The sequence below is a fragment of the Solea solea genome, chromosome 3 (genome assembly GCF_958295425.1).
Source record: "Solea solea chromosome 3, fSolSol10.1, whole genome shotgun sequence".
Lineage (NCBI taxonomy): Eukaryota > Metazoa > Chordata > Actinopteri > Pleuronectiformes > Soleidae > Solea > Solea solea.
Genome location: NC_081136.1, coordinates 2450543 through 2477191, shown reverse-complemented (window position 1 = coordinate 2477191; position 26649 = coordinate 2450543). Strand labels below are relative to the sequence as shown.

The window sequence follows — 26649 nt, the reverse complement described above, 5'->3', positions numbered from 1 at the left end:
TACTCTGAATCATTAATGAAACAAGTGTTAGAAAAGCATACAACTTTTATTAATCTTGTTTTTGAACAAAAACGATAAAATAAATGTATGGCTGTAGAGAAAATGATAAATAATTTATTGTCTTAGATTTTGAATTAAAAAAAACAAAACAGGTTTGAGATCTGAAAAAACTCCCATAAATGAACTGTTGTGAATATAAACAGTCACTTTAAATAATAACTCTATCATGTACAGACCATAATAATTCTGTATTTAAACCATTGATCATATTTTTATTTTAGTACTTTCTGATTTGAACACGCTGTTGTTTATCCCTTAAAAACACGTTTAAAAACGATAAAATACTTTGAGAATATTGCAGAGGGTTAGTCAGCATAATTTCATGCTGTAAATCTCCTGAATGATTGAATGAATGGATGAGACAGTTCATCCACTCATTGCTGTGTGAACTGGTGAATAAACTCTTAACCTCCTCAGTTATTTTAAGAGTAAATCCTGTAACTTTAAGGCTTTGTGTGGCGTCCTGCCATTTTACAAAGTGTGTGTGTTTTTGTGTCTCTCTTTGCCTGTGTGTGTCTGTCTGTCTTTGTCTGTGTGTGTGTGTCTGTCTGTCTGTTTGTGTGTGTGTATGTGTCTTTCTGTTTGTGTGTGTGTCTGTGTGTGTGTGTGTGTCGCTCTGTGTGTGTCTGTCTGTCTGTTTGTGTGTGTGTCTTTCTGTTTGTGTGTGTCGCTCTGTGTGTGTGTGTGTGTTGTTTGTTTTTGCTCAGATTAAGTTAAGTGTTTTCCTTTAGACTAAGTTAAATAAACACAGATCAGTTTTGTCTCGCACTCCGAGACAAAACATTTGTCACAGTTCTCTGAGGACGTTTGTGTGACATCACTGTTGTGATCATGTGACTCAGCCGAGCCAATGAGGGTTTTTCTGTATCAGTGTGATGTGTTAAAGGCCAAAGGTGTAATCTGCGTAATCTGTGTAATCTGTTCTCTCCGTCTATTATTGTGCAGCTCGTTAATCTGTGTGAGAACGACCGTCAGACGTCATTGAGGTCATTTTATCCTTTCAACTAGAAACCGACTTCACTCTCGAACGTAAACTGAAGCAAAGGTTGATTTCACAAAGACAAAGTCCTAAAGTTTCCTTCGTCTTCTCGTCTTCTCGTCCAGAATCTGCTCCCAAAGCGTTCGGCGTCCCCCTGTCTCAGGTCATCGGCAACGACCGCGCGTACAAGCGTCGTCAGGACGCTCTGAAGGAGAGCAGGCGAGACTGCCTGGACCTGGAGGCCAGCGTCCTCCGCTTTCGAGCCCAGAAACGACAGTTCTTCAACGGGAACAAACCTCTGGTCGTGTCCCCGCCGCTGGTCGGCGCGGGCGGAAATGCGACACCTGCCTCTAACTCTGCGGCAACAAACAAACCGCTGTCGCCAACGTTTCTGGACAACGTGGGCCGAGGACAGAGGAGGGTGAGACGCTCTGACACACGCATGCTCGTCCTCCATGAACTAAAGCGTTCTAGAAGATGTTTTTAACTAATTTTCTGTGTTAAAGGGAGGTCTGTCCGTCGACTCCATCTCAGACCTTGTAGAGAGTCAGTCTCGCCTGTTGGAGGCGCTGCAGCTCTCTCACCCAGCCGAGCTGGAGCTGAAGAAGTCCCAGAGCGATGGGTCGTCGGAGGGACGGAACCAGACCAAACTGAGCCTGAACCCCATCTACAGGCAGGTTCCTCGGGTGGTGGAGCGGTGCTGCAGTCACATCGAGAACCACGGTCAGGTGCCACCGTGTCATTCGCTCATAAGCAATCATAGAGCATCAAAATGAATACATGAATAACACCTCAGTGTGACGTTTGTCTCCTCAGGTCTTCAGACTGTGGGAATCTTCCGAGTGGGAAGCTCCAAGAAGAGAGTGAGACAGGTGAGGACACTTTGTCCTTGCTGCTTTCACTGACTCAGCGTTTCCCCTCCCTCTCCCTCCCTCTCCCTCTCCCTCTCTCTCTCTCTGTGAGATTATAAAAATAAACTCCACGAGTTAAAACTGCTGATGTGTGACTTCCTGTTTTTCAAAAATCTCATTTATCGGGGAAAAAGTGTCCTCGTTTTACGACAAATGATTGAGTCACTTTGTTCTGAACGTGGGCGTGTGTGTGTGTCCTCAGCTGAGGGACGACTTTGACGTGGGCGTGGACGTCCAGCTGGACGAGGAGCACAGCGTCCATGACGTGGCCGCTCTGCTGAAAGAGTTTCTGCGGGACATGCCCGACCCTCTGCTGTCCAGAGAGCTTTACCCGGCCTTCCTGCACGCCAACCGTACGTACGCCGACGACTCTGCGCTCTTTAAGAAGAACCTCCAAAAGTAGAACGTGTTAACGTGTTTATGTTTCCTCCTGCAGTGATGAGAGGAGCAGAGCAGATCAACTACCTGCAGCACCTCCTCTACCTGCTGCCTCCCTGCAACTGTGACACGCTGCTGCGTCTCCTCACCTTACTGCACACGGTGCAGAGCTTCGCTCAGGACAGCATCGGAACCAACGACGAGGAGGTGGGAACAACCTAAAGAACCATAAGAACCTTAACAACAACCTAAAGAACCTTAAAAACAACCTAAAGAACATTCTCAAGAACCGTAATAACAACATAAAGAACCATAAGAACCTAAAGAACAACCTCAGGAATCTTAAGAACAACCTAAATAACCCTATGAACAACATAAAGAACCATAAGAACAACCTAAAGAACCTTAAGAACCTAAAGAACAACCTCAGTAACCTTAAGATCAACCTCAGGAATCTTAAGAACCTAAATAACCATAAGAACCTTCTAACAACATAAAGAACTTTAAGAACAACCTAAATAACCTTAAGAACAACCTCATGAATCTTAAGAACAACCTAAAGAACCTTAATAACAACATAAAGAACCTTAAGAACCTTCTAACAACCTACAGAACCTAAAGAACCTGACTGAAGCCCTTATGGTCCTGAACGTCTCTCTGTCCAGATTCCCGGGAACAAGATGACGTCGGCAAACTTGGCCGTGATCTTTGGTCCAAACCTGCTGCAGAAAGAACGAGGAGGAGACGTGAGTCCTCAGGCCATGGGCATCGAAGACAGCACGGCCATCATCAGCGTCACACTGGTCCTGATCCAGAACTACAGGAGACTCTTCACGGTATCTCACACACATATTCACTTCTTCTGTTTTATTTCATTTCAAACATTCTGACAAACAAAGAGTGACGCTAGCATGAAGCTAATATGGAGCTGAGGTGAAGCTAACATGAAGCTAATATAGAGCTGAGGTGAAGCTAAGTTGAAGCTAACATGTGCTGGTCTCTCCCAGGTCTCTGCAGAGTTGCAGCAGGAAGTCCTCATGAGTCTGATCCAGACTGACCCGGACATCATTGACTACCTACTGCGCAGGAAACTCAGGTAACCACGACGACCGCTCCGCTCTCTCGTTAAAACCGCAGCTAACGGCTAACAGCTAACCGTGTGGTCCCTCAGCAGCAGCAGTCACCTGACCGCAGACGGCAGCGGTCGCCGGGACACGGGGGCGTCGCTGGACTCTGTGGGGGCGTCCAGCGGGAGTCTGTCCCCCCTGGAACCGCCCTCGCCGCTTTTCCCGCCCGACGGCAGCGGCGCTGACGGAAGTTTGAGCAGCGAGATTTTTCTCAATGTCCTCAAACTGAACCAGAACCGGAAACGACACGAGAGCAGATACGGAGGTAAACAACAAACAATAAACAATAAACAACAAACAACAACAATAAAAACAACACTGTAACAAATTGCTGTAATTTCTACAGTAAAATTTTACAGTAACTTCTTGTTCTGTCATTTTACAAAGTATAACTGTAGACCACAATGCATCATGGGTCCAAAATAATTACAGTAGCTGACAGCATTTTTCCACTGTAACATATTGTAAAATGACAGGCAAATTGTATTCTGACTGTAGATGATGCGTATTACAGTTAAATACTGTTGATATCGGATTGCATTACATTGAAAGAGCAGCACGTGCACAGGTGAAGCAGAGGAGCAACGCAGTGTTCAAACACTCCATAAAACGTAAGTTTAACATATATATCCTACATAATTAAAATGTGATTCAACTTGTTAACTGTTAGTTAACATAACGTAAAGTTGACCGTGTAAGTTATGGTTTGCATGTCCTCAAAGAAAGTTAGCTAGAGAGTTTTCAGAGAACATTCCAGACAAGCAATCCCAGGCGAACGCATTATTTTAGCTAATCCGTGTTTTGAACCTGACGTTAACTGTTAGAAAAATTCAGTCTGCACCATTTTTTTTAAGCAAATATTAACGTTAGTTAACGTTAACTGATTCAGCTAAAGCTAAAGCTAGCTAGCGTAACATGCATTAGTTACAACTAATGTTACAATACAATAGTTAAAATAATGACCTAATGCAGTAGTTCTCGACCGGTGGGGGGCGCGGACACTCTCCCGGGGGTGCGCGAGTAGGCTCCTGATGAATCCGAAAATAGACGCTCATCCTCGGGCAGAGAGTGGCGGTCGGCCCGGTCCTAAGAACCAGAGTCACTGGGCGCAAAAAGTCGGAAAAACGGAAAAAAATCAAAATCCAACATCCCACGGCTTTATTCGAGGACATAGAGGAACATAATACCGCTGATTTCATCCAAAAATGTGAAGAAATGACCGAGATATGGCCCGTTGAAATCGCCCCTGATGTATCCGAAAATAGGCGCTTATCCTCGGGCAGAGAGCGGCGATCGGCCCGGTCCTTAGAACCAGAGTCACCAAAAAATCGGAAAAACGGCAAAAATTCAAAATCCAAAATAGAGGTTTACCGGGATATTGCACAACATAGGCATGAATGCATGTTAAATCGAGTTTGAGGGTTGTGTGCAACACTTTCGGTACATATATAGGAACTTGGCTATTGCAAAGATTGTCCTCGAGAATAATATCTTATATTTATATAATATAATATAATAATCGTATAGAAAGCAATAGCCTAGTGATGATAATAGTAGGCCTACTACCACTCATAATAATAATAATACTACAGTGACAGCTACATTCCAGACTCCGTTAACATAATGGTCAATTTAACAGATAACTTATAAATCAAAACATAAATCATAACGTATGACTTTGTATGACTCATAAAGAAAGAGTTTTAATTTCAAGTAGTTTCTGGTCGAAAGCCCTGACTGTGCTCATTGTTTTTGTGTTGTTGTTGTTTTGGACATGCAACCTTATTAACTTTAATTCTTTTTTCTTCCCTTTTTGCTTTTCTTAGCCCAGAAATGTATCACTGCAAACAGTGTGCCCATGAGAGTAAAACTATAATAGGTTTTACTCATCATATGAAACTTCACAGTAATGCACCAAACTGCCCTTTTACCTGTGATATACCTGATTGTACCCGTGCATTCAGAAAATTTGCAGCCTGTTTCCCCATTTCCAGTCTGTGCTTAATTAGGCTAACCAGCTTCTGTCTGAAGCCTTATATTTAACATGATATCATTTTATTCATTATTATTTATTTATGGGGATTCAAATTGAGTTCTGAAGGCATGTTGTAAAACTGCTGAGTTTTAATAAAAGTTTTGTTTTGCTGCAGCTCTGACTCTGGTTTTATTTAACATATTAAATTTTTTTTAATTATTTTGCTAATGTGAAAAACAAAATTTAACTGTAAAAACATTCAACAACAACATATTGTATTGTGAAGTATTAACAGCTATTTACTGGCAACTTTAGTTGCCAGGTAACCTCTGTAATTTGAATAGAATACAAGATAATGTTGTAAACTAGATTACAATTAATAGTTGTTTTTCCAAAAAAACAACAAGAAATTGCTGTAATTTATATACAAGAAAAACCTGTAAAAGTTATCCTGTAATTTACTGTAATCCTTTTTACAGTAATTTACAGGAATTTTACAATACTTTACTGGCAACTTTTTTGCCAGGTATTTACTGTAAATTCTACAGTCAATTTGTTACAGTGAATGTTTACGTTCAAAACTGAGTCATTTTACACTTTTCACTGTTTTATTTTCATTTATTTAATAAAAACTGAATAAAACGTGTGAAATCTGATCATCTGTGGAAAGTGTCAGAATAATAAACACTGCAACAGCACCACCTAGCTGTCACACTGTGTACTTACAGTTAGTAAGATTTGACTTCTCTATTTCAGTCATATGTATGTATATATATATGTATATATATATATATGTGTATATATATATATATGTATATGTATATGTATGTATATATATATATATAGCTTCTTAAATGTGATTTTTTTTTTAGTTTCTGTGATTTTTCAGCTTCTTCAATGTGAATATTGTCTCTCTGTGTCTCTCTTGTCCAGGTGACGTCTCTGCAGGTAAATCCATCCGACACATGCGTCAGTTCCACTCTCATCACAACCTCCTCAGCCTCTCACAGCCTTCGTCCTCCTCCTCCTCGTCCTCATCCTCTGGACCCCTGGCGTCGGCTCTGAGCTTCAGCAGCTGCAGCTGCTCCAGCCTCGGTGTCTCCTCTGACAACAGCGCCGCCGTGTGGGTGCGCCAGGCGTCGCACGACGACGGCAACAAATCCTCGTCCTCGTCCAACTTCTGGGACTTCTTCACCGGGAAAGGCTCGAGCTCAGAGACCGTGGTATGACGAGGACAGATTATCTTGAGATAAGGAATTCTCGTGTTTCCGCTGGGTTTTTTTTTTTTTGAAGGAAAAACAAACCAGGAAGGACTTTTTATTTTTTATTTTTAAGCTCAAATTTTGTTTTTGTTTTTTATACGAACGAGAAGCAAAAGAAGGAAAAGCGATGATGTGGACGTTCTAATTCTAATGTACAGTATATATATATAAAATGTTTATATAATGTTGTATTCAGACTAACAGTAGCTGCACGAGCTTCACTAACATTCATCTGTAAAGACATCAATAATCAATAATCAAAGATCTCTGATGACTGACAACGAAAACTTATACAAATAAACTTTAAAACAGTTTTTCCCGGTCAAATTTCACATTTCTCTAAAAATCTTCCTTTCGCCTCCTGAACTTTGTCCAAAGTCGAGTTCCTCTGCAGATTTTAACAATCCAGGTTCATTTCAATCATTAAAATAATCTCCACGAAGCTCTGGATTCATTAAAGCGCCAAATATTTAGATTTTAGATTTTGTATTAACATTTATTTTTTTTTACAAATAGTTAATTCAACGTCATTAATATTAATATAATGGAAAAACCTCACGTCAAAGTGACTTTTGTGCCGTAAATGAATGCAAATGTAACTACTTTAGTGTTTAATATTTAACCTTTGACCTCAGAGTAAAAACAAACTACAGGATTTTTCTGCAGCAGATTATTTATTACTTGAAAACAAACGATAAAAAAAGAGAAAAAGTTTTAAAGTGCAAAGAAAAAAAAATTCTGTGATTTCTCTGACGTTAAATAAACTTTCACTGAAACAAAAAGTAAAAAAAAAAGAAAACGTTTTGTTTATAAATAAACATGTTTTAGGGTTTTTTCAGTCAATCTGGACACAAATGTCGCTCCGCTTTCCGCCACAAGGGGGAGACATTCAGACGTCAAAGTTCAGGTTCAAAACAAACAAGTTTCAACCCTTTCATGAAAAACAAGTGAACTGTTTGACCTTTGACCTTTAACACAGTGACTAGTGGTCATGGACTCATTTTTAAAATCTAATAATTCTGTTGATTATTTCAAGCATTTCTTTATTCATTCATTCATTCATTTATAATCCAATAATGACTTCTGTGTTTATGTACAAATCGACACGTCCTTTCAAAATAAAACAAAAACAAGAGTCAGAGCTGCCGACGCCACAACGGTAGACGTTCAAATGAAAACAAATATATATATATATTTATATGTAAAAAAAAACAAAAAAAAACAGGTGAAACATTGAAAAACAAACATTTATAATATTTAAATTATAAAAAAGGTCGACATGTGTTTGTTTTTGTGCTTGTTTTTTGTTCACTTAACAGGAAATTAAAAAAAAAAAAAAAAGCAGCGCAGACAGGAAACAGGAAGTGGTGTTGTTGCCGTCTGAGAACATTTCAGATTTGGACTTGAACTCTTTAACGTTTTAATGAACAAAACCGAACCGCGGCAGACGTTCACCTCGAGCGAGAGACGAGAGTGAGCTTGTTTGAGAGTGTGAGGCAGCCCCGGCCGGGTGGAGACTCATCAGTGTGGCAGTGAAGAAACAGCTGATCAGGAACGACGTGAACGTGTGATCTTAGTTCTCGGAATCACGTGGAACGTGTGTCGGATTCTTTTTTACATTCTCAGTAAATCACTTGTTCACTCGTTTACGACTTTGTGTGCGTAAAAAAAAACAAAAAAAACAAAAAAAAGACGTCGGATGATTTTAACGCGGTTCACTCGGAGGTGAGGTCGCTCTCAGTTCCTCCAACTTCTGATGTAAATGGAACGCGGCGGTGTTGTTCAAGAAGAGAAAGAAGTCATTTTGAGCGTTAGCATGAGATCAGACACCGATCAATAAAACACCGGAACATTTAACGTTTTTTATTCTCTGTGACTTTTTCACGTTGCGGGGAAAAAACAGGAAGTAAAAACAACTTCCTGTTTGACTGCAGAGACAAAGATTTTTTTGTTAATTTTGTTAAAGCTACAGAGATTGTCAGATTATTATTTTTAAGGCTCAATACTTAAAGATACATATTTAAATTTCACTTCCTGTGACACTGTTAGCTCCTCCTCAAAAAAGTTATTTGAAAAAAAGTCGACCATTTTGTCTCCAAACTGCGATTTATGGAAGGTTTTCGGTGAGTGTGTTAGCGTGAAGCTAATTTAGCGCGGTATAATATGAACACACGGGGGAAAGAAATGCTATGGGTGGTAACCATGACAACGACGATTCACAAACAGCTGATTGGTCACTCTGCGTCATGGCGACGGTCCTCGCGGGTCGTTCACCTCCAGAGTGGCGGCTCGGGTGCGACGTGACGTCACAGTGCAAAGCGAGCGTTAGCGTCGGCCATCTTGTTTTTCGTAAGGTGCTCACGACGATTCTCCATTTTTTATTTTTTTTTTGTAATCCAGGAGGCGAACATGTGACCTGCGCTTCAGTGCAAAGCTCCGCCTACAAGGAAATAAAGCCTTGGATACTTGTGTGAGCGTACTGGGCGGAGCCAGCAGCAGCCATAAGCCCCTCCCCCTCTGTTGGGGACTCGGCATGTCTTCAGTCTCTGGACTGATAGAACAGGATGTAACCGGACTCTGAGTTCTTAGAAATGTCCGACGTCAGGCCGTAGAACTCCTCAATCGCCTGAGCGTCGATTTTCTGCGACAAAAGAGGCGGAGAGAGGCGGTTAGCGTAGCTTAGCATAGCAACTTAATGACACCAGGAAAAATGGAAAGTATTCACAGCTCGAACAGAAAAAACTATGAGAATCTTTACGAAATAACTCCCTTATTGTTTGCACTCCCTCGTTTGTGGGCGGGCCTTAGCAAGCTGCCTGCTGATTGGCTACCGGGTTTCAGCGCAACAGCTCAATGGACCGGAAGACGTTGCGGGTTTGGAGTCACTGTCCGCCTGGAACTCGTTCCCCCATCGACGTCTGACAAAATAATTGTAAATACGTAACGTTTATAATCCGACAAACGTTTGATATTTACAAGTATTCTGTCGCGGAAAACTTGGGGAACGTGTTCATTGAGCAGGTGGCTTCCTAAGGCCCCGCCCACAGCTGCTCACAGCCACATTTATCAAATAAATCTTAAAAAACTGTTCTTATTATCTTATGTTTGTGATTTGAAAGTAAACTGACATTTGTGATTTTTTTAGTGAAGTTCAGATTTAAATGCAGGAGCTGCAGATAAATAAATCACAGTAACGTGAGTCCCTGACTTCCACTCACTCACACACAACAACAACAACAACATCGTGATTTTATGATGTAAAACTTCTAAACATCTGTTAAAAATGTTGCAGCGCGGCTTCATTTATTATTTCTGTTACCACAGCGATGACTCGGCGGAATCAGCAGCTGAAAGTACTTTCACTGCAGACTTTAAATAAATCACAGAAGACGCAGGAGAACACATCAGCAACTTCATTTTGTCTGCCAGGTTTTTCCTCTTCACGACTGCGATGAAAAGTAAGAAATAATTTTCCTTCTCAGTCTTTTTACCATCATCTCCTGTTTCTGTTCAAGTATGTAGGTCAACGTGTGTGTGTGTGTGTGTGTGTGTAATCTGACGACTGAATATTTCAACAACGAGAGCAAAATAATTCTGCGTCTCACCTCTACGATGTCGTCATCGAACAGCAGCCAGAAGCCGTGACTCTTGACGATGGTGATGTAGTGTCCACGGTTTGGTCCACTGCAGGACAGAGAGACGCACAGAAGACATCAGAGACGTCTTTATATACACTTTATTCTCTTATATATTCATTTAAAGTCAAAGGGACGAAGAACCATAAAGAAGTTAACTGAATGCTTTTCTAAAGTAACTGACCTGCCGCAGTGCACGACGACGGCCACCAGGTCGTACATGCGGTCGGGGTTGGTGGCGTCCCCGGACGTGTTGAAGAGGCGGAGCTCCAGCGGGAAGACGACGCGGTACGACAGCTTGGTGTAGCGGTGCAGCTGGTCCATGTACTTAAAGCGCTTCAGGTGGAGGGCGAGGATCATCGGCAGCTTCTTCACCCTCATCCTGACACACAGAGTGACAGGGTGAGTCGATTCATGCTTTAATCTCCACAGCAGAAAATGAGATTCGGTCTCAATATTAAGATTTTTATGGTTGTTAAAGGTTTTTTTTTTTTTATTTCTATTAAAAACATAATTAAATAATATTAAATTCATTAAAGTTTAGGACTGTCATTTGTTTCTGAATTAATCTGAAACAGGCCCTGGCACAAATTTGTGCGAGGAACCTACTGTAATCCTTCAGATTATTATTCTATCCGTGGCTTTGGCGACAGTTACTGTTTAAGAGGATGTTGTTGAAATCAGTTTTCTGTTCAGACAGAAGGAAAGGAGAAAGGAAGCAAGGATGGGTGGATGGATGGAAGGGAAGAAGGGAGGGAAGGAAGGAAGGAAGGTCAGGAGACTTTGTAGGCGATGACAGACGCTGCGTCACGTACCTTTTCTGAGCTTCCTGTTTGCTGCGACACTGTTCACAGTAATATTTATATTCACTGCATAACGTCTCTGTGTTGCTGAAGCCCCTGTTCACAGAACACACACACACACACACACACACTGAGTATTATTAAAGGCTCATTGCTCTGATTTTCACACCAGGACGTGTCCAGGACTCACCTGAGACAGTGAGTGATGGACGTGTTCTGCTCCACGTCCACCGACAGATCCAGGAAGTCCTCGTCTTTACTGCTCACCTGAAACACAGGCGAGGACAGACCGGGTCACGTGAGATTAAAAAGACTCGCTAAGTTTTAAGCAGCGATGTAAAGAAGAACTGATTTTATCCACTCTACAAAAGACTTGCGTCACTAAAATCTACGTCACTTTAAGAACGCGTTCACGTCTTTATCTCACTGTTAGACAGACTCACTCTCCCACACCAAACCCCATAGAGAAAACCAGTGATTTTAGCTCACGGGGACACAGGAGTTGCTGGTCTACTGCTGCCTCGTGTGGTCACTTTGTGTCACTGATTTAAATCATGACGAAGGATTTCAGAAGCCGAATTGACAAAATAAGACATTTGAACTTAGTGATGGAGGCAGCAGTGGATCAACAACTCCTGTGTGCTGTGACGTTAAAATCGCTGATTTTCTCTATGGGGTTTGGTGTGGGAGAGCTAATAACTGGACACTTACGGCCTCACAGTTGAGACAACGCGTCTCGTTGGTCAACGTTCCCTGGAAGATCTCATGGACCCACGTCTGCTGCGTCTCCTTCCCTCCTTCACTCTCTCCTCCTCCCTCACTTCCTCCTCCTCCTCCTCCTCCTCCTCCTCCGTTCTGCAGCAGTTTTCCGTTCTGCTGCCTCTCCTGGCTCTTCTCCTCCTGCAGCAGGTCGGCGATGGTGTTGAGGAGGTAGTTGAGGAACTCGTGGGCGTCCTGCTGCATGTAGTTGTCAAAGAGCTCTGAGCGACAGGAGACGGGGGGGGGAGACGGGGGGGGAGAAGAGAAACGGAAAGACATAAGAACACGTGCAAGAGGAGAAGCAGACGGACGGGGAACGAGGAGGAGAAAATAAGCACGAGTCGAGAGATCACTGACATGTCTCAGCTGTGACAACAAACGCCTCCACTGTGTCACTCTAGGGTGACAGGAAGTGGAAAAAAAAAGAAAAGAAGACAGACAGTCGCATGATTCATCTACCATTTTCTTTCCTCAGACGCGAGATGAACTTCTTGGGAGGGATGACGCCGACTTTCTTCTTCTGCGTCGCGATGCTGTTGAAAAGGTCGGAGAGACACGTGAGGAGCGACTCCTTCCGCCGCGGCTGCACCTGCAGGAGAAGAAGAAGAGGAAGAGGAGGAGGAGGAGACTCGTGAAAACAGTGACTGTACATGAGACGTCTTGTGGTTCCTCTTCCTCCATCAGTGTTAATTAAACCACGGTAACCCACTCAAAAATGACCACAAAACCACGGATATAAAAATAATCTGAGGGATTACAATAGGTTTGGGCCCTAATATTATTTTAACATGATTTCACAAGAGAAACAAGTTGTTTCAGCCACGCTGTGTTTCACTCACTCACTCACTCACTCACCTTATATGCCAGCACCTTCTCCCTGAACGGTCGACAGAAGTAGAGCGCCTGTAACACGGAGTTACAGTAACACGTGTTTCCAAACTACAGACAACACAAGAGAAAAACACGTTAAATGACGTCATTAATTAACAACTCAGAGGTGATTATGGGAACGATCAGTGTTTCTCTGTCTTCTAAATAACGTGTGTATATGTTGAATATAATCTACTGTTTCACTCGGTGGGTGAGAGAGTGAGTGTGGACACTTACGTTGACTAATCCAAAGTAGTGTTCATTCACGGGAAACTGTTCCGGTCCAATCTCCTTTTCCAAGGCAGAGGCATTGGCGCCCTGACGGCAGAGAGAGACGTTAAAAACTAAATCTACATTTACTTCAGATATTTCATGTTTCTTTACCTGGTTTTCTCTTCAGGACTTGAAAATAATAATAATAATAATCCCTAACAATCGATACATTGAAATATCACAATATCTCGCGTGGCGATACTTTACCACTTTTGCCAAGTATTATCGTATGTTTTTTTTAGCGTAGAATTTCTCAAATGATGTTACAAATAAACATTAAAGTTGATTAGCATAAAAAAATCTATTGATATTTCAGTCCACTTCACACTTAGTGCAAACGATATTTATCGCAATGTGTGATATTTATCTCGTCCTCTCCTTGCTGTTACATTTATTAAGGTTTAATTACATATTCATATCCAATTTTATATATATATATATATATAAAATTGGATATGAATATGTATATATATATAAATATGAATATATAAAAAAAAGAAATCAGGTCACAAATCTCGGAGAATATCGTCATCGCGGGTGTCCAGGCAATATCGTCATGTATCGTAAACCGTTTAATGTTGGAGTGGACTGAACCATCGTCACCGGACTGAACCATCGTCACTGACAGTCGACAACTTTGACCGTTAGCTCGCAGGCTAAGCTAGCTTGCAGTGAGCCGCTGGTCCTTCGGGAGTTAAACAAACCACGCAGCGGTAAATAAATCAAACACACACAAACAAACAAGCTTTGTTTACACACAGTGACGTCATCTTCACAAAGTAAAACCACTGTGTCACTGCGCTAGCGTTAGCGCCACAACTTTCCCTGTTGTTATTATTAGCATGACGCTAGCAGAGCACCTAGCGCATTAGCATCCCGGGCAGCACCGGACAGATCCGAACACAGCCGAGCGCGGCCGAACCGTCCGCTTCTTACCATCGTACAAATCGACGCGATCTTTCGGACTGTCATCAGTATTTCCATCCGTGAGCCGCCATGTTGGACCGAACCCGACACTGAAATGGACAGAGACACGGACAGAAGGGACACTGCGGCGGCAGAGACACTTCGTCTGTCCCCGGGTTACACTGCTGTCAAATCAAACATGGACGACACCCGCCGGCACTTCCGGCACGGCTTTTCAAAATAAGCTACGTCTGTTTTTATTATGTGTGCGTTGTCCGATAAATAAACTTGTTTTATTATAAATCAATTCAACAATTTATTTAGATAAATGTTATTTAAATTATATTTGTTCTAGTCAGTCACAGTTAAAGAATAAGTAGATCGTTTAAATTGTGGCTCCACGGTTATTTTTTTTCTTCGTTGTCATGTTTTATTTTGAAGAATGAATAAGGTGATTTCCGGTTGTCTGGGTGATGTTTTTGTGTGTCTTTACGCAGCTTCCTGTCGTCCAGTTTGGATCAGAGAGGGAGCGTTTGTTCGTTCGATTCTTTGCACGGAGACGTAAGAGGCGGGCGGTGTTTTCTGTTTATGTTTATGTTTGTGAATCTTTTACATGTTTTGCGTGTTTTACAAGTCATATTTATACGTTGAAAGTATTTAACGTAATTTTACCTTTAGTTAATAAAACAAAATATAGGTTTAATATTTCCTCTCTAACACTGATGAGTAATAACTGACTGTTTATGCAACAGTGTAAATATAATTGAATGACCTAATGTTGTTTATTAACTTTATTCAGATACAAGTTTGACGTTTTGCTGATTGTGATAATGAGGCTTCATGGTCTGAGTCCAGACTGGAAACCTGATCTCACTTAAAGTCTGATCTCATGGGAATTTCAGAGGGAATGGTTTAAACTCTCCCTCCTCCTCCTCCTCCTCTTCTCTCTCCTCCTCCTCCTCCTCCTCTTGAGTCCAGTCTCAGTCCGTCCACAGCAGAGGAAACACTGGCATCCACAGCTGCAAACTCTTCCCTCCACTTCTCTGTGGATGTGGATGAAAGTGGGAATGTTCTCTGGAGGGTATTTGGGAATGCCGTCTCCTGCACAGAGATCTGGTCTCAGGATCCAGGATCAGACTCGGGATCTGGAGGAGCAGGGATGTTTTACTGCAGCAGGAAGATGATGGGAATACTGGAGTGATATCAGACACTCTCTCTCTCTCTCTCTCACACACACGCATACACGCACGCACGCACGCACACGCGCGGGTCCAGGTTCTGGATCAGGAGGATCTAAATGCGGCTGCCCGGAGACTCTGCTGCTCACAGAACCATGAACAGCAGCAGCGGCTCTGGGAATTTCCTGCTGGTGCCCATTCCCGAGTATCCTCTGCTGGACTGCGTTCCCAACAAGACCGTGAAGATCGTGGTCCTGGGCGCGAGTAACGTGGGCAAAACCGGTGAGACGATTTCACGGAAAGACCCTTTAATCTGGCTCCCGGTACAGAGAGGAGACGATAAAAACCGCGTGCAAGAGGGATGATGTTTTTGTGGGTTTATTGGCTGAAAATGAACAAAAAAATGACATAAAGTTACTTTAAAATGATGGAGATGTAATACTCAGCATGGACAGCAGGGGGAGACAACGCTTTCCACCTATTTTTTTATTATTATTTTATTATAAAACGTTATTTATCTAAATTTAAATTGTTGCTTTTATTCAAAATAACTGCTGGTTTCATAATTCTTATATATTTTTTTTACAAAATAAGTCTTCAAAATGAAACGTTAACTTAAAAAAACCACGACTTTATGGCTGTTTTATTCATTGATGAAACAAATCCAATACAAAGAGGCGTGTCCTATTAAAGTAGTAAAAGTTTAGTTGACGGGTCACATGACATGGATGCTATTGAAAAAAAGGATTAATATTAATATGCACGTCATGGATTCCTAAATTATAAATAATCCTATAAAATAAATAAATAAAAGCTTTAGAAACCTGTTCATAATAAATGATGTCATTGGTTTGGAGTCAGTGGAGTCACATGACCTTTTCTTGGATAAAAAAAAAAACAATCATATAAAGTAAAAAAGATGCAGTTAAGTGAAATACAAAGAGTTATAGAGTGAATTATTTATTGATTAAGAGCAGACTCAGAATATTGCGACACAGATTCTCAGCATTCATGAATCATTTTCTTCTGTTCGGTTTCTGTTGCCAGCGTTTTGCACAACCTCACAGTTAATCGTCAGGGAAACGGGAAATTCCAGCGACACTCGGGGGGTCAAATATTTGCAGGGTGATGATGGTGTGGGTCAGTGTGCTGCAGGTTTCACTCATACGTCTGTTTCTCTCGTCTCCTCCTCAGCTCTGATCGTCAGGTTCCTGACGAAGAGGTTCATCGGAGATTACGAAGCAAACACTGGTGAGATTCTGTTTTCTTAAATATTCATCAGAAACATAAACAAACATAAACACCGATGCTGTGACTCTGCAGGAGCGCTCTACTCCAGGAAGGTCACACTGGACGGGGAGGAAGTGTCTCTTCAGATCCAGGACACTCCCTGTGTTGCTCTGCAGGTAACGTGAGAGAACGTGAGGGAACGTGAGGGAACGTGAGAGAACGTGAGGGAACGCGAGGGAACGTGAGAGAACGTGAGGGAACGTGAGAGAACGTGAGGGAACGTGAGAGAACGTGAGAGAACGTGAGGGAACGTGAGAGAACGTGAGAGAACGTGAGGGACGGTGAGAGAGCGTGAGAGAGTGTGAGGGAACGTGAGAGAACATGAGAGAGCGTGAGAGAACATGAGAGCGTGAGAGAGCGTGAGGGAACGTGAGAGAACATGAGAGAGCGTGAGAGAACATGAGAGCGTGAGAGAACGCGAGGGAGCGCGAGAGAAAGTGAGGGAACGTGAGAGAACGTGAGACAACGTGAGGATGTGAGAGAACGTGAGAGAGCATGAGAGAACGTGAGAGAGCATGAGAGGACGTGAGAGAGCATGAGAGAGCGTGAGAGAGCATGAGAGGACGTGAGTGAATGTGAGAGAGCATGAGAGAGCGTGAGAGAGCATGAGAGAACGTGAGGACGTGAGAGAGCGTGAGAGAACATGAGAGAACGTGAGCAAATGTGAGAGAGCGTGAGAGGATGTGAGAGAACGTGAGAGAACATGAGAGAACGTGGAGTGTTTTCAATGTACAAACTAAAGAAAAACTGCAAAACTCACATTTGTAAAGCACTCACTCTCCCACACCAAAGCCCATAGAGAAAACCAGTGATTTTAACATCACAGCACACAGGAGTCGTTGATCCACTGCTGCCTCCATCACTAAGTTCAATTGTCTTATTTTAGTGAATTCGGCTTTTGAAATTGTTCACTCAGAATGACCTCAGTGACACAAAGTGACCACACGAGGCAGCAGCAGACCAGCAGCTCCTGTGTCCCCACGAGCTTAAATCACTGATTTTCTCTATGGGCTTTGGTGTGGGAGAGTGAGTGCTTTACAAACTTCGTAGATTTGAACTGACGTGGAATTCATCTGGTTTTATGAAGACACTAAAATCTGTCTCTGTCTATTTATACTAAAATGGTTAAATTAGCAGCTGTATTTGTTTGGTGAAACAGTTTCCTCTCTGTAGGTTTATATCTCGAAGCAGAAACGGTTTAAAAAAGAAAAAACTTATCTGAGAGCAATTTGAAGTCAGAGGAAGTGACCTGAGGACGATCTCCACACACACGAGGACCTTAATGAGCGTAACGTGCCTCCAGGCTCCGTTTAGCCAGACCCTGGGGACGAGAGCGGAGACAGAGAAGGGAGTTCCTCCTGACAACACGGAGGAAGACGCTGAGAAACCTTCAGAGATTACAGAGAAATAATTACTAGATTAAAAAAAGTGTTTCCAGAACGGAGAAGACGAGGAGTTACTGAAGATCAAGAGCTAAAGAGCCGAGTGTCCTCAGGGAACATCCACTGTCTGTCCTGGAACTCTGTTTGAGGACAACGTGAGTGGAAGGAATGTAAAGTTCACTGGTTCCTGCTGTCACACCTGGGTGGTCCAGAGGGTCAGGATTCAGAACTTTATTATCTGGAGCAGATGGTGTGTGTGTGTGTGTGTGTGTCTCTGCAGCTTTTCTTTATTAGCAAAGTTGACCACCACCTCGGTCCACCTGGTTAGGGTTCCTTTGCGATGTCCCTGCTGGTCCAGCAGACCTGTCCATGGTCCAGTTCTTACCAAAATGAGGTTTTCCTCCTACTTCATGTGCAGCTGCTGGTCTGTGTGTCAACTTGTGGACAAGACACTTTAACCCTGTGTTGCGAGATGTCTCAAGACACAGCTATGGAATACAGACGTCGTAGCGTGACGTCGTAGCGTGACGTTGTAATGTGACATCCTCACGTGACGTCGTAGCGTGATGTCTTTCCGGTGCACCAAGCAATACTCTCTGTGAGATGAATAAAGTATCTATCTATCTATGGAGGACATTTGTTGTAGTGTGACGTCGTAGTGTGACGTAGTAGCGTGATGTCGTAATATGACATCTTCATGTGACGTCGTAGCGTGACATCTTCATGTGACGTCGTAGCGTGACGTCGTAGCGTGTAGTCGTAGCGTGACGTCGTAATGTGACAATCTTCATGTGACGTCGTAGCGTGACGTCGTAGCGTGACGTCGTAGCGTGACGTAGTAGTGTGACATCTTCACGTGACGTCGTAGTGGATATTGCACCAAGCAATATTCTCTGTGAGATGAATAAAGTATCTATCTATCTATCTATGGAGGTTGTTGTAGTGTGACGTCACGGCGTGAGGTTTTAATATAACATCGCAGCATGACGTTGTAGTGGTGCACCGAGCAATATGGAGGACATATGTTGTAGAGTGACTTCGTAATGTGACGTCATAGCGTTACATCGTAGCGTGACGTCGTAGCGCGAGGTCGTAGTGTGTACAAGTACAAGTCTTGGTCCTGGTCCTGGTCCTGGTATGAGTCCATAGACAACTCTTGTGTCATGTTGTGGACGTGCAGCCTGCTCTGGATCTGGTCAGTGAAGACCTGAAGATGATTTGTGTCTTTTTGCAGGACGATGCCGAGGGTTTGTACTGTCAGGAGCAGATCAACAGGTCAGAGCTTTAAATTACTAACTTATTATTATTAATATTGTTATTATTACAATTATTAGTGACTGTCCTCGTCCTGAACTTCCAGGTCCATTTACTGGGCGGACGGTTACGTGCTGGTTTTCTCCATCACCGACCACAGCAGCTACAGAACCATCCAGCCTCTGTACCAGCACGTGAGACGCATCCACCCGTCAGGAAACATCCCCGTCATCCTGGTCAGTGTTTGAACGTTTGTGTCAGCGGCAGATGGCGGAACGTGACTCACGCTGACCTTAATCCCTCTGCTCTAATCTCGCCTGTAATCTGGAATCCCGTGCAGGTCGGCAACAAGAGTGACCTGCTCCGCGCTCGGCAGGTGCCCGTGGACGAAGGCGAGGCGCTGGCGGCTTCTCTAGGTGGGACGTCCTTCTCCTTCAGTAGCTCCGCCTCTTACCCCCCCACCCTCCAAATAGTGGTCATGTGATGATGTGATTTAAATATACACTAAAGTGTTTTATAGAGATTGAGTTATGAAGCGGATTCATTCACTCACTTGGACTGAATGAATGATTTCATACTTTCTCAATGCAATAAAACAATGACATAAATAAGAAAATTAGGACAACAATAAGAGTAATTGAAGTCACGTGACATTTTCCCCTCTGTGTACCGATGAACGAGTGAATGCTGTCCTCACTGTGTCACAGGGGGCGTGTACTTCGAGGCGTCGGCCAGAGAAAACCACGACGGAGTCCACGCCGCGTTTCTTCATCTGTGTCAGGAGGTGAACACTCTCACGTCGGCGTTTATTAACGTCTTTATTTTCCCCCCACTGAGGTTCTGGGGACGGTGGTTTGGCTGCGGGTCCACCGCTCGCACCACCGCACCACTGCGGGGGCTTCCCCCCCCCCCACACACACACACACACACACACTTCCTGTGGGATCTGTGCGGTTATATCGAGTCACATATTTATGAGTGAAGCCTTAAAAGGACTCTTCCATATGTTTCTGTTTGCTTTGTTTAGACTCAACACAGGACGTGGGTGTGATTTTCAGAATAAAAGCCTCAGAGCACCTTTTGCGGTTGTTTTTAGCCACAAAAAAAAAAACACCTTTTATTATTATTATTGTCTGGATGAAAACATGAATCCCAGTGTTAATCTGAATGAAGTCGGTCAGGATTGGTCACGGTGTCACACGTTCACTGTCCCCCAGGTGATCCGAGCGCTGGGAGGCGGGAACGGCGAGAAGAGGCGGGGCGGCCTCCACCTGGCCCGGCCCAAGTCTCCCAACATGCAGGAGCTGAAGAGGAGGTTCCGGCAGGTTCTGTCGTCCAAGGTCAAGTCCGCCACCGCCCTCTGATCGCGGGGGGGGGGGCGGAGCCACAGACACGGCACAGGAAGAAGAAGAAAAACGACAAAGAGCCATAAAAAGGCAGCTGGACGTTTGTCTCTGTCCGAGACGTAAAGCTGCGAACTTTACGACTTACAAACAAACTCAGTTATTTTTGACTTTTTCACAGAAGTTTTTACTGAGAATTATTTCTTTTTAATTTCTTCTTATTTTTTATACATGGATCGAAACGATAAAGAAAACAAAGACATTTGTCGTATCTGAACCTCGTTGATGTTGATGAATAAATGAAGTGTGACTTTCTGTCGTCTCTGATACAGAGTTTTAATAAAAAACTCAATCATGTCATAATTACTTTACATACGAAGTTTGAAAATTTGACTTTGGAAAAAAACATTCATTTTCATTTTTAAACTGAATCTGAATTATATTATTTAGGCTCATTTCTATTTAAAATTTAGATTTTTGCTAAAAAAATTCTTTATGGAATGGAAACAATCTCCTTAATTTTTTTTGTGTATAACAGAATACAGAGCCGTTTCTGAACTGAAGGAAATCACTGAGTGCAGCTTTAACAACGCTGAATCGTGGCAGCGTGAGGCTTCCGTACGTCTCTGACTCGTCTTAACGGCCGAGGTCGTCACTGTTTTCACGTTTACGAGTCCCGGCTTTACGTGTGATTGTCGCAGCGTAAACTTTTCCGCCCATAGCTCAACTCGCGGAGCCATAAATGAACGTGTGATTGTTTCCGAGACGCGGTGAAGACATTAGTTCATTAGTTTTTAAACAAAGTTTCAGAGTTGAAAAGAAAATTCTGGATGATGACGCCTGCTGAGTGTGTGTGTGTGTGTGTGTGTGTGTGTATGTGTGTGTGTGTGTGTGTGTGTGTGTGTGTGTGAGTGTGTGTGTGTGTTCTGCTGTTCTCATGACCTCTCTCTGCGACACAGACACACACACACACACACACACACACACACAATTCCCAGTAAAGACAAATTCCTCAGCATCTGGAATTTCTTTCATGGTCCGTGAACCGTCACTCTAACCCTTAATTTACCCACACACACACACACACACACAGGTCTGCTCCTGACCCCCAACTCCTGACCTTTGACCTTTAACAGCAGCATGGCTCCATCGCAGTCTGGAAATGAAGATAAGATAAATTCAATCGCCTGTCGCTGTGAGTCCAGACTGAGACTAAAATAACACACACACACACACTCTTAAGTGAACGGCCTCTTCCTCTTCTCTAATGTTCGTTTAATGTGACTTTTATTTGACACGTGACAAAGTAAAGAGACATTTGTGAGGCTACATTTAGAAAAATGTAACCCTTTTTCGGTAAACACTGTTAAAACCTTTGCTATTAAAACAAAGAGGATAGCGTTAAAATAACATCGATTGTCCAAAAACCATCGAAACAGTCAAACACTGAAGAAAAAATATCCTAAAATGGAATAAAAGTTTACTCATGTGGAAAAACAGTGACACAAAAACGGATCGTTTGAATTAAAATATGCATAAAAACTGTATAAAATCTATAATGGCTGTGTCTATTATAATATGCATAAAAGTTATAGTCATACATGTAAATGACAACATTCTCAATAAAGTTATTTAAAATTTAAACTAAGTAAAAAAATATTAAGTAAATTAATTTAAAGTTGAAAATGAAGTCGAAATGACTCACTTCCTGTTTTATTTTGAAAGGATCCAGCTTGTGTTTGCGTTGTTAGTTTTTTTTGGTCTTAATCAGCTTCACCTGATCAGGAAGTTCTCTCCGGCCACAGCTTCACAACTGAGTGAGTTTAACTGGTTTAACCAGTTAACCGGTTAACTGAGGTTAACTGAGTTATGATGATGTCACCGTTTAGCAGAAGATAAACCTCCTGTTTCCCATAGCAACAAATGTGAGCTGAGTGTTTTCGTCTTCTGATCCACTGTGGGAAAACACTTCAGCGGCAGTGTGGACGACATGAACCAGCTGTGTGTGTGTGTGTGTGTGTGTGTGTGTGTGCGTGTGCGTGTGTGTGTGCGTGTGTGTGTGTGTGTTATCTGTAGGAGGCGACAGGAAGTTCAGATTCTGTCTGGGATGAAGTAAAGACCCTGAACCCAGGAAAGAGATGGCCGAGGCTCAAAGGGAGGACAGAAATGCTCCGGGAGAATCTAAGAAAAGAGAAGTTAAAGAGACAGAGTCAGTTGACAGGGACACAGAGGACACTGAGGACACACAGGACACTGAGGAGACAGCAGGCACTGAAGTTTAAATCCAGTCCAACAGATAAAAATGACAGCGATGCTCCGCTGCTTCATGTCACGTTAACTTTCAGCACCTGATAAAATCCAGATAAAACCCCAGAAATACTGAGACTTCCCGTCTCTACAGACTGACGTCCACTTAGGCCGAGTTCCCACAGAGTGGAACGGCTCAGTTTGGCTCACAGTCCGTATGTTTTTGTGTTTACATCGGGAATAGTGACTAGTAAACTAGCTAGCCCTAAACCCAAACCCCTTCCATTCTTTGACACGCTGCACTTGAGGAACCAGAGTGAAATGGTACAGTCAGTAGAGTGGCTCCGCCCACCGGCCAATCGGGGCGACAGGGAAACAACGGGCGTAAACATCCCATAGAAGACGACACAGGCGTCCACAGTGTGTTCTCATACAAAGACTGACTTTGTCTTTTTGGGACCGTCCCCGCGTTGCATTCCTGTACCATTCCAGACTGTACCAAACTGTACCGTACCATGACGGAAACAAAGCATTACTCATGAAGGGAGTTCTGGTTCACGTCATTCGTCATCGTCAACCAAAACTGAATCAATCTACAGATAATTATACGTTTTATACCTTTACGTTTGTGCAGATGCTCAGAATGAACCATTCAAACTTCTACCTAAAAACCACCACACTTAGAGCTCTGGACGTCACATGACTCTCACTTTCTATGAGCCGCCATGTTGGTAAATCTAGTCCGAGTCCATGATTTGAATCCACTGCTTGTGTTTGCTCCCATCCCAGCGACGTCTTCTTCGTTTCTCTGGATCTGTGGGGTTCTGCTAACATGTTAGCCTGTTAGCCTGTCTCCAACAACTTCTGTTGTTGTCAGCTGGAGAAGAGACAGATATTTTGTCTGATTTGTCTCGTATGTAGAGGTGAACGGAGTCGTTTCCTGCCAGAGGGGGGCGCTACCTTGGTCGTGTGACATCAGCTACTGGAGCTCTTCTACACTGGTTGCTAAAGTTTTCTTGGTTTAGCTGGAAAAACAATTTGTTTGACGGATGTTTCGTGGTCTTGTTTGGCAAAGATCTAAAGTGTTGGTGAGCGCAGGGTTTGCAGACGTTGGTAAACCACACCAGAGTCACATGGTTTGTTGACGCAAGCGCCCGCAACCTCGTCCCCTCACCAACGTCAGATCTTTGTGGAATTTGAGTTCCTGGTTTTGGGACACTGGTCTCAGTAAACACTTCATTGTCACATGATTATTATCACCTTTATTATTCACTTTAAACTGTTTTCTGGGGAATTTCAATCGTATATTTAGCATCTTGATTCTTCCTCATTTTAAAAAGCAGAAATCACAGAGTTAAACATTAACTGAGCTCGGTTTCTATTTTTGGCTCCAAAACTCCCAGTGGGAACGACGTTTATTCTCCCATTTCCCTCACTCCCTCACTCCTTCACTCCTCACGCTCTCACTTTTCTACTGTCCTAGCATTTGTCCAGACCCTGTGAGACCTTTACACCAAGTACCAACCACAGTTCAGGAGCAAATTCTGGTCCCAGTCTCTTTTTCTGCTGTTGTAGTTTCTCTCTCTCTCTCTGAACCCTTTGACCCCGTTTGTCCCTCCTCCATCATCAGCTCTCAGTGTGTTGTCAAGATAAGCTAATGGTTTTTAAAATGTCCTGAATCATCACCAAAAACTCTGTGTTGTAACAACTGTGAGGAATGTTATTTTTTAATATTTTTTTTAAGATAAGTGACCTTTGACGTCTCAGGAATATTTTGTCGTAGGAAAATAAAATCTCAGTCGCGACGGTAGCTGATGTCGTTAATAAATATGCATTAAAATCAAAGACGAAAAAACAAAAACGAAGTTTCACGTTTGGCGAAAACCAACACGTAGACTAACACTTTCATGACTGTTTGCTAACCATGTAGCTGCCAGTTAGCTTAGCTTCACCACATGTGAGAGCAGTGTATCTTTATCTTATAGTTGTTTGCAATCATTTAGCTTTAAATTGTGATGTAAACAGCTACTGCCACAAATCACTAGTTGTTAAGCTAGCAATGCTACTGCTCCTGACTGCTTACTAACTATGTAGCTGCCACAATTTCTGTTAGTTTGATAAATTATTAATTTAACTGTTAAATGTGAAACACTCACGGTCAGTTAGCTTAGCTCTCAGCTTAGCTTCTCCACATCTGAGAGTGACAGCAAAGGGCTCTCTTTAAAGATCTATAATATGCCAAGCTAACAGTGCTAACATCCTAACTTACTACCCTTGTGGCTGTTTACAATTACTTACTTTAAAATTATGTAAACAGCCAAAGCTAGCAATGCTACTGTTCCTGACTTTAACGTGTAAAATGCTACTACACTAAAATGCTACATAGTTTGCTAACTATGTAGCTGCAACTTAGCTAAAAGACTCCTCGTTTGCTAAGTTAACAGGCCAGGATCCTTCTGTAATAAATCCCTCAGAGTTGTGTCGAGTTAGCGACGCTAACAGCATGAGCGTTGTGTAAAAATGTGAATTTATAGGAGCTCAGTTCCACTTACTGTTACTCTGAGTTTTTCTTTTCCACAATAAATCCCAGAATTCATAAATCCATCATGTGCTGCTCATCTCCTCCGTGTTGTGCTGGACACTGTCTTTGTTTTGGCAGACGTTCAAAAACGTAACTTTTCATCTCCATCGAGAAATTCCTTTAACATAAATCATCTTTGTAGTATATTAAATTGTTTGTGTTTTTTTAACTCGGATAAAAAATGACAGAGTTTATCTCATAAATCGCCTCAGATTGTGATAAAATGTACATGTATTTATTTATTCATTTATTAATTTGTCGTTTTTTGCAGGGTTAGTGCACAGCTAAATGTTCTCCAATGTGACGTAGAATATAATCCCACTTCTGCTGTGAAGGTTGTTTGTCTGAACTTTATTCCATATGAAACAATGTAAATATGTTTCTCTGTTGATCTGAACCAGGAGAGAAAAGTCTGACGTTGTTATGTTGCCACGACAAATAAACAGCAACGGTGTGTGTGTGTGTGTGTGTGTGTGTGTGTTCACCAGCCATTTGTGGACATTTTATCTGATGAAGCCAAACAAAGTCAACACCACAGCAACTCTCTGAAGTCCTTCGTGTCCATGTTTACTGGTGTCTCACTGGCAGTTAGTGTCAGTGTGGACACGCCTGTGTCCTTCTCCAAGATAAACAGGCAGTGTGAAGTCAGAGCGTGACTCATGAAGAGTGATTTATCAACTCATTCGTCCTCTCAGGAAACAGCGAACTCTCTGAGAGGAATCTAAATATTATACTATAACACAACTGTGTGTGGGTGACTTTACAGCAGGAAATCTCTTGGCCACTAGAGGGCAGTACAACCAGCTGCAAACACAACAATTTTAAAAACACGATGTGATGCTGCCCTCTACAGTTTAAACGTTTCCAATCACACTTTGAAGTCCCAAAGAAAAGTCACTTGTTCACTTGCGGTTCTTTCCATTTTTAGTCGGAACTTGGAATTTCCAGAGGTCTAAGGAAACTCCCCGAATTATGGTTCCAAGATGGCTGCCACCGCACAAACTCGGCTACTTTTACGTTATTTTGACTTCTGTCGTATTTTTTGCTTCACAGTAAATTGATCGTAAGCGTAATCTGCGATGTTTGTGCGAGTAAAATACGACTAGCTATTGCTAACAGTAACTAGGCCCGAGCATTCATTTTAGCTCTAATCTGAGTTTTGTTCTCCACCAACGTTTGAGAAAAAAATACCCAGTTCTAAAAATGCTAAATGTGTTCACGAGCTAATGGCTAACTCGTCACAGTGAGGAGGTCGGAGGTCACGGCATACAGATTAGAAATGTTGTCGTGTGAAGAAGTTATATTAGTAAACTTCTAGTTCTTCCCTTAAACATCTGCTAAGTGTGTTCCACCAATCAGTGTTCTTCAGCACAAAGTCCCGCCCCTCTAAAGATCCTGGTAATCTGAAAAGTCCTGGAAGTAGTTTGAGGTCAAGG

The 26649-nt window shown here is 42.6% G+C and overlaps 3 protein-coding genes across 7 annotated transcripts in view; 2 read left to right on the top strand and 1 right to left on the bottom strand.

The window, feature by feature from the left end:
• arhgap36 (Rho GTPase activating protein 36) overlaps positions 1 to 7006 on the top strand; it is a 28828-nt gene extending 21822 nt beyond the window's left edge. For 3 of the 4 annotated variants that reach the window (XM_058624757.1, XM_058624753.1, XM_058624755.1), the window contains exons 4-12: positions 1165 to 1460; positions 1546 to 1762; positions 1856 to 1911; positions 2153 to 2303; positions 2387 to 2535; positions 2994 to 3164; positions 3336 to 3424; positions 3500 to 3720; positions 6364 to 7006. In XM_058624757.1, coding sequence (XP_058480740.1) covers positions 1165 to 1460; positions 1546 to 1762; positions 1856 to 1911; positions 2153 to 2303; positions 2387 to 2535; positions 2994 to 3164; positions 3336 to 3424; positions 3500 to 3720; positions 6364 to 6659 — 1646 coding nt within the window. In that variant the 3' untranslated portion in view covers positions 6660 to 7006. The remainder of the gene's footprint in view (positions 1 to 1164; positions 1461 to 1545; positions 1763 to 1855; positions 1912 to 2152; positions 2304 to 2386; positions 2536 to 2993; positions 3165 to 3335; positions 3425 to 3499; positions 3721 to 6363) is intronic. The other variant, XM_058624754.1, reaches the window with a different exon arrangement.
• A 1534-nt stretch (positions 7007 to 8540) lies between these two features.
• usp12b (ubiquitin specific peptidase 12b) lies at positions 8541 to 14123 on the bottom strand. The gene is made up of 10 exons (XM_058624758.1): positions 13969 to 14123; positions 12997 to 13077; positions 12745 to 12828; positions 12349 to 12478; positions 11842 to 12110; positions 11321 to 11397; positions 11143 to 11226; positions 10512 to 10709; positions 10298 to 10376; positions 8541 to 9333 (listed from the first exon to the last, which is right to left on the bottom strand). Exons 1-10 carry the CDS (start codon positions 14014 to 14016, stop codon positions 9232 to 9234), a joined length of 1152 nt encoding a protein of 383 aa, XP_058480741.1. The 5' UTR covers positions 14017 to 14123; the 3' UTR covers positions 8541 to 9231.
• A 13-nt stretch (positions 14124 to 14136) lies between these two features.
• Positions 14137 to 20700, top strand: rasl11a (RAS-like, family 11, member A). 2 transcript variants are annotated; one of them, XM_058624760.1, is made up of 9 exons: positions 14137 to 14499; positions 14917 to 15398; positions 16311 to 16367; positions 16440 to 16522; positions 19023 to 19063; positions 19149 to 19278; positions 19383 to 19458; positions 19750 to 19826; positions 20260 to 20700. In XM_058624760.1, exons 2-9 carry the CDS (start codon positions 15236 to 15238, stop codon positions 20404 to 20406), a joined length of 774 nt encoding a protein of 257 aa, XP_058480743.1. In that variant the 5' UTR covers positions 14137 to 14499; positions 14917 to 15235; the 3' UTR covers positions 20407 to 20700. The 2 variants fall into 2 exon arrangements, with proteins under 2 accessions (XP_058480743.1, XP_058480742.1); XM_058624759.1 differs by having other exon boundaries at positions 14137 to 15398.
• The last annotated feature ends 5949 nt before the right edge of the window (positions 20701 to 26649 follow it).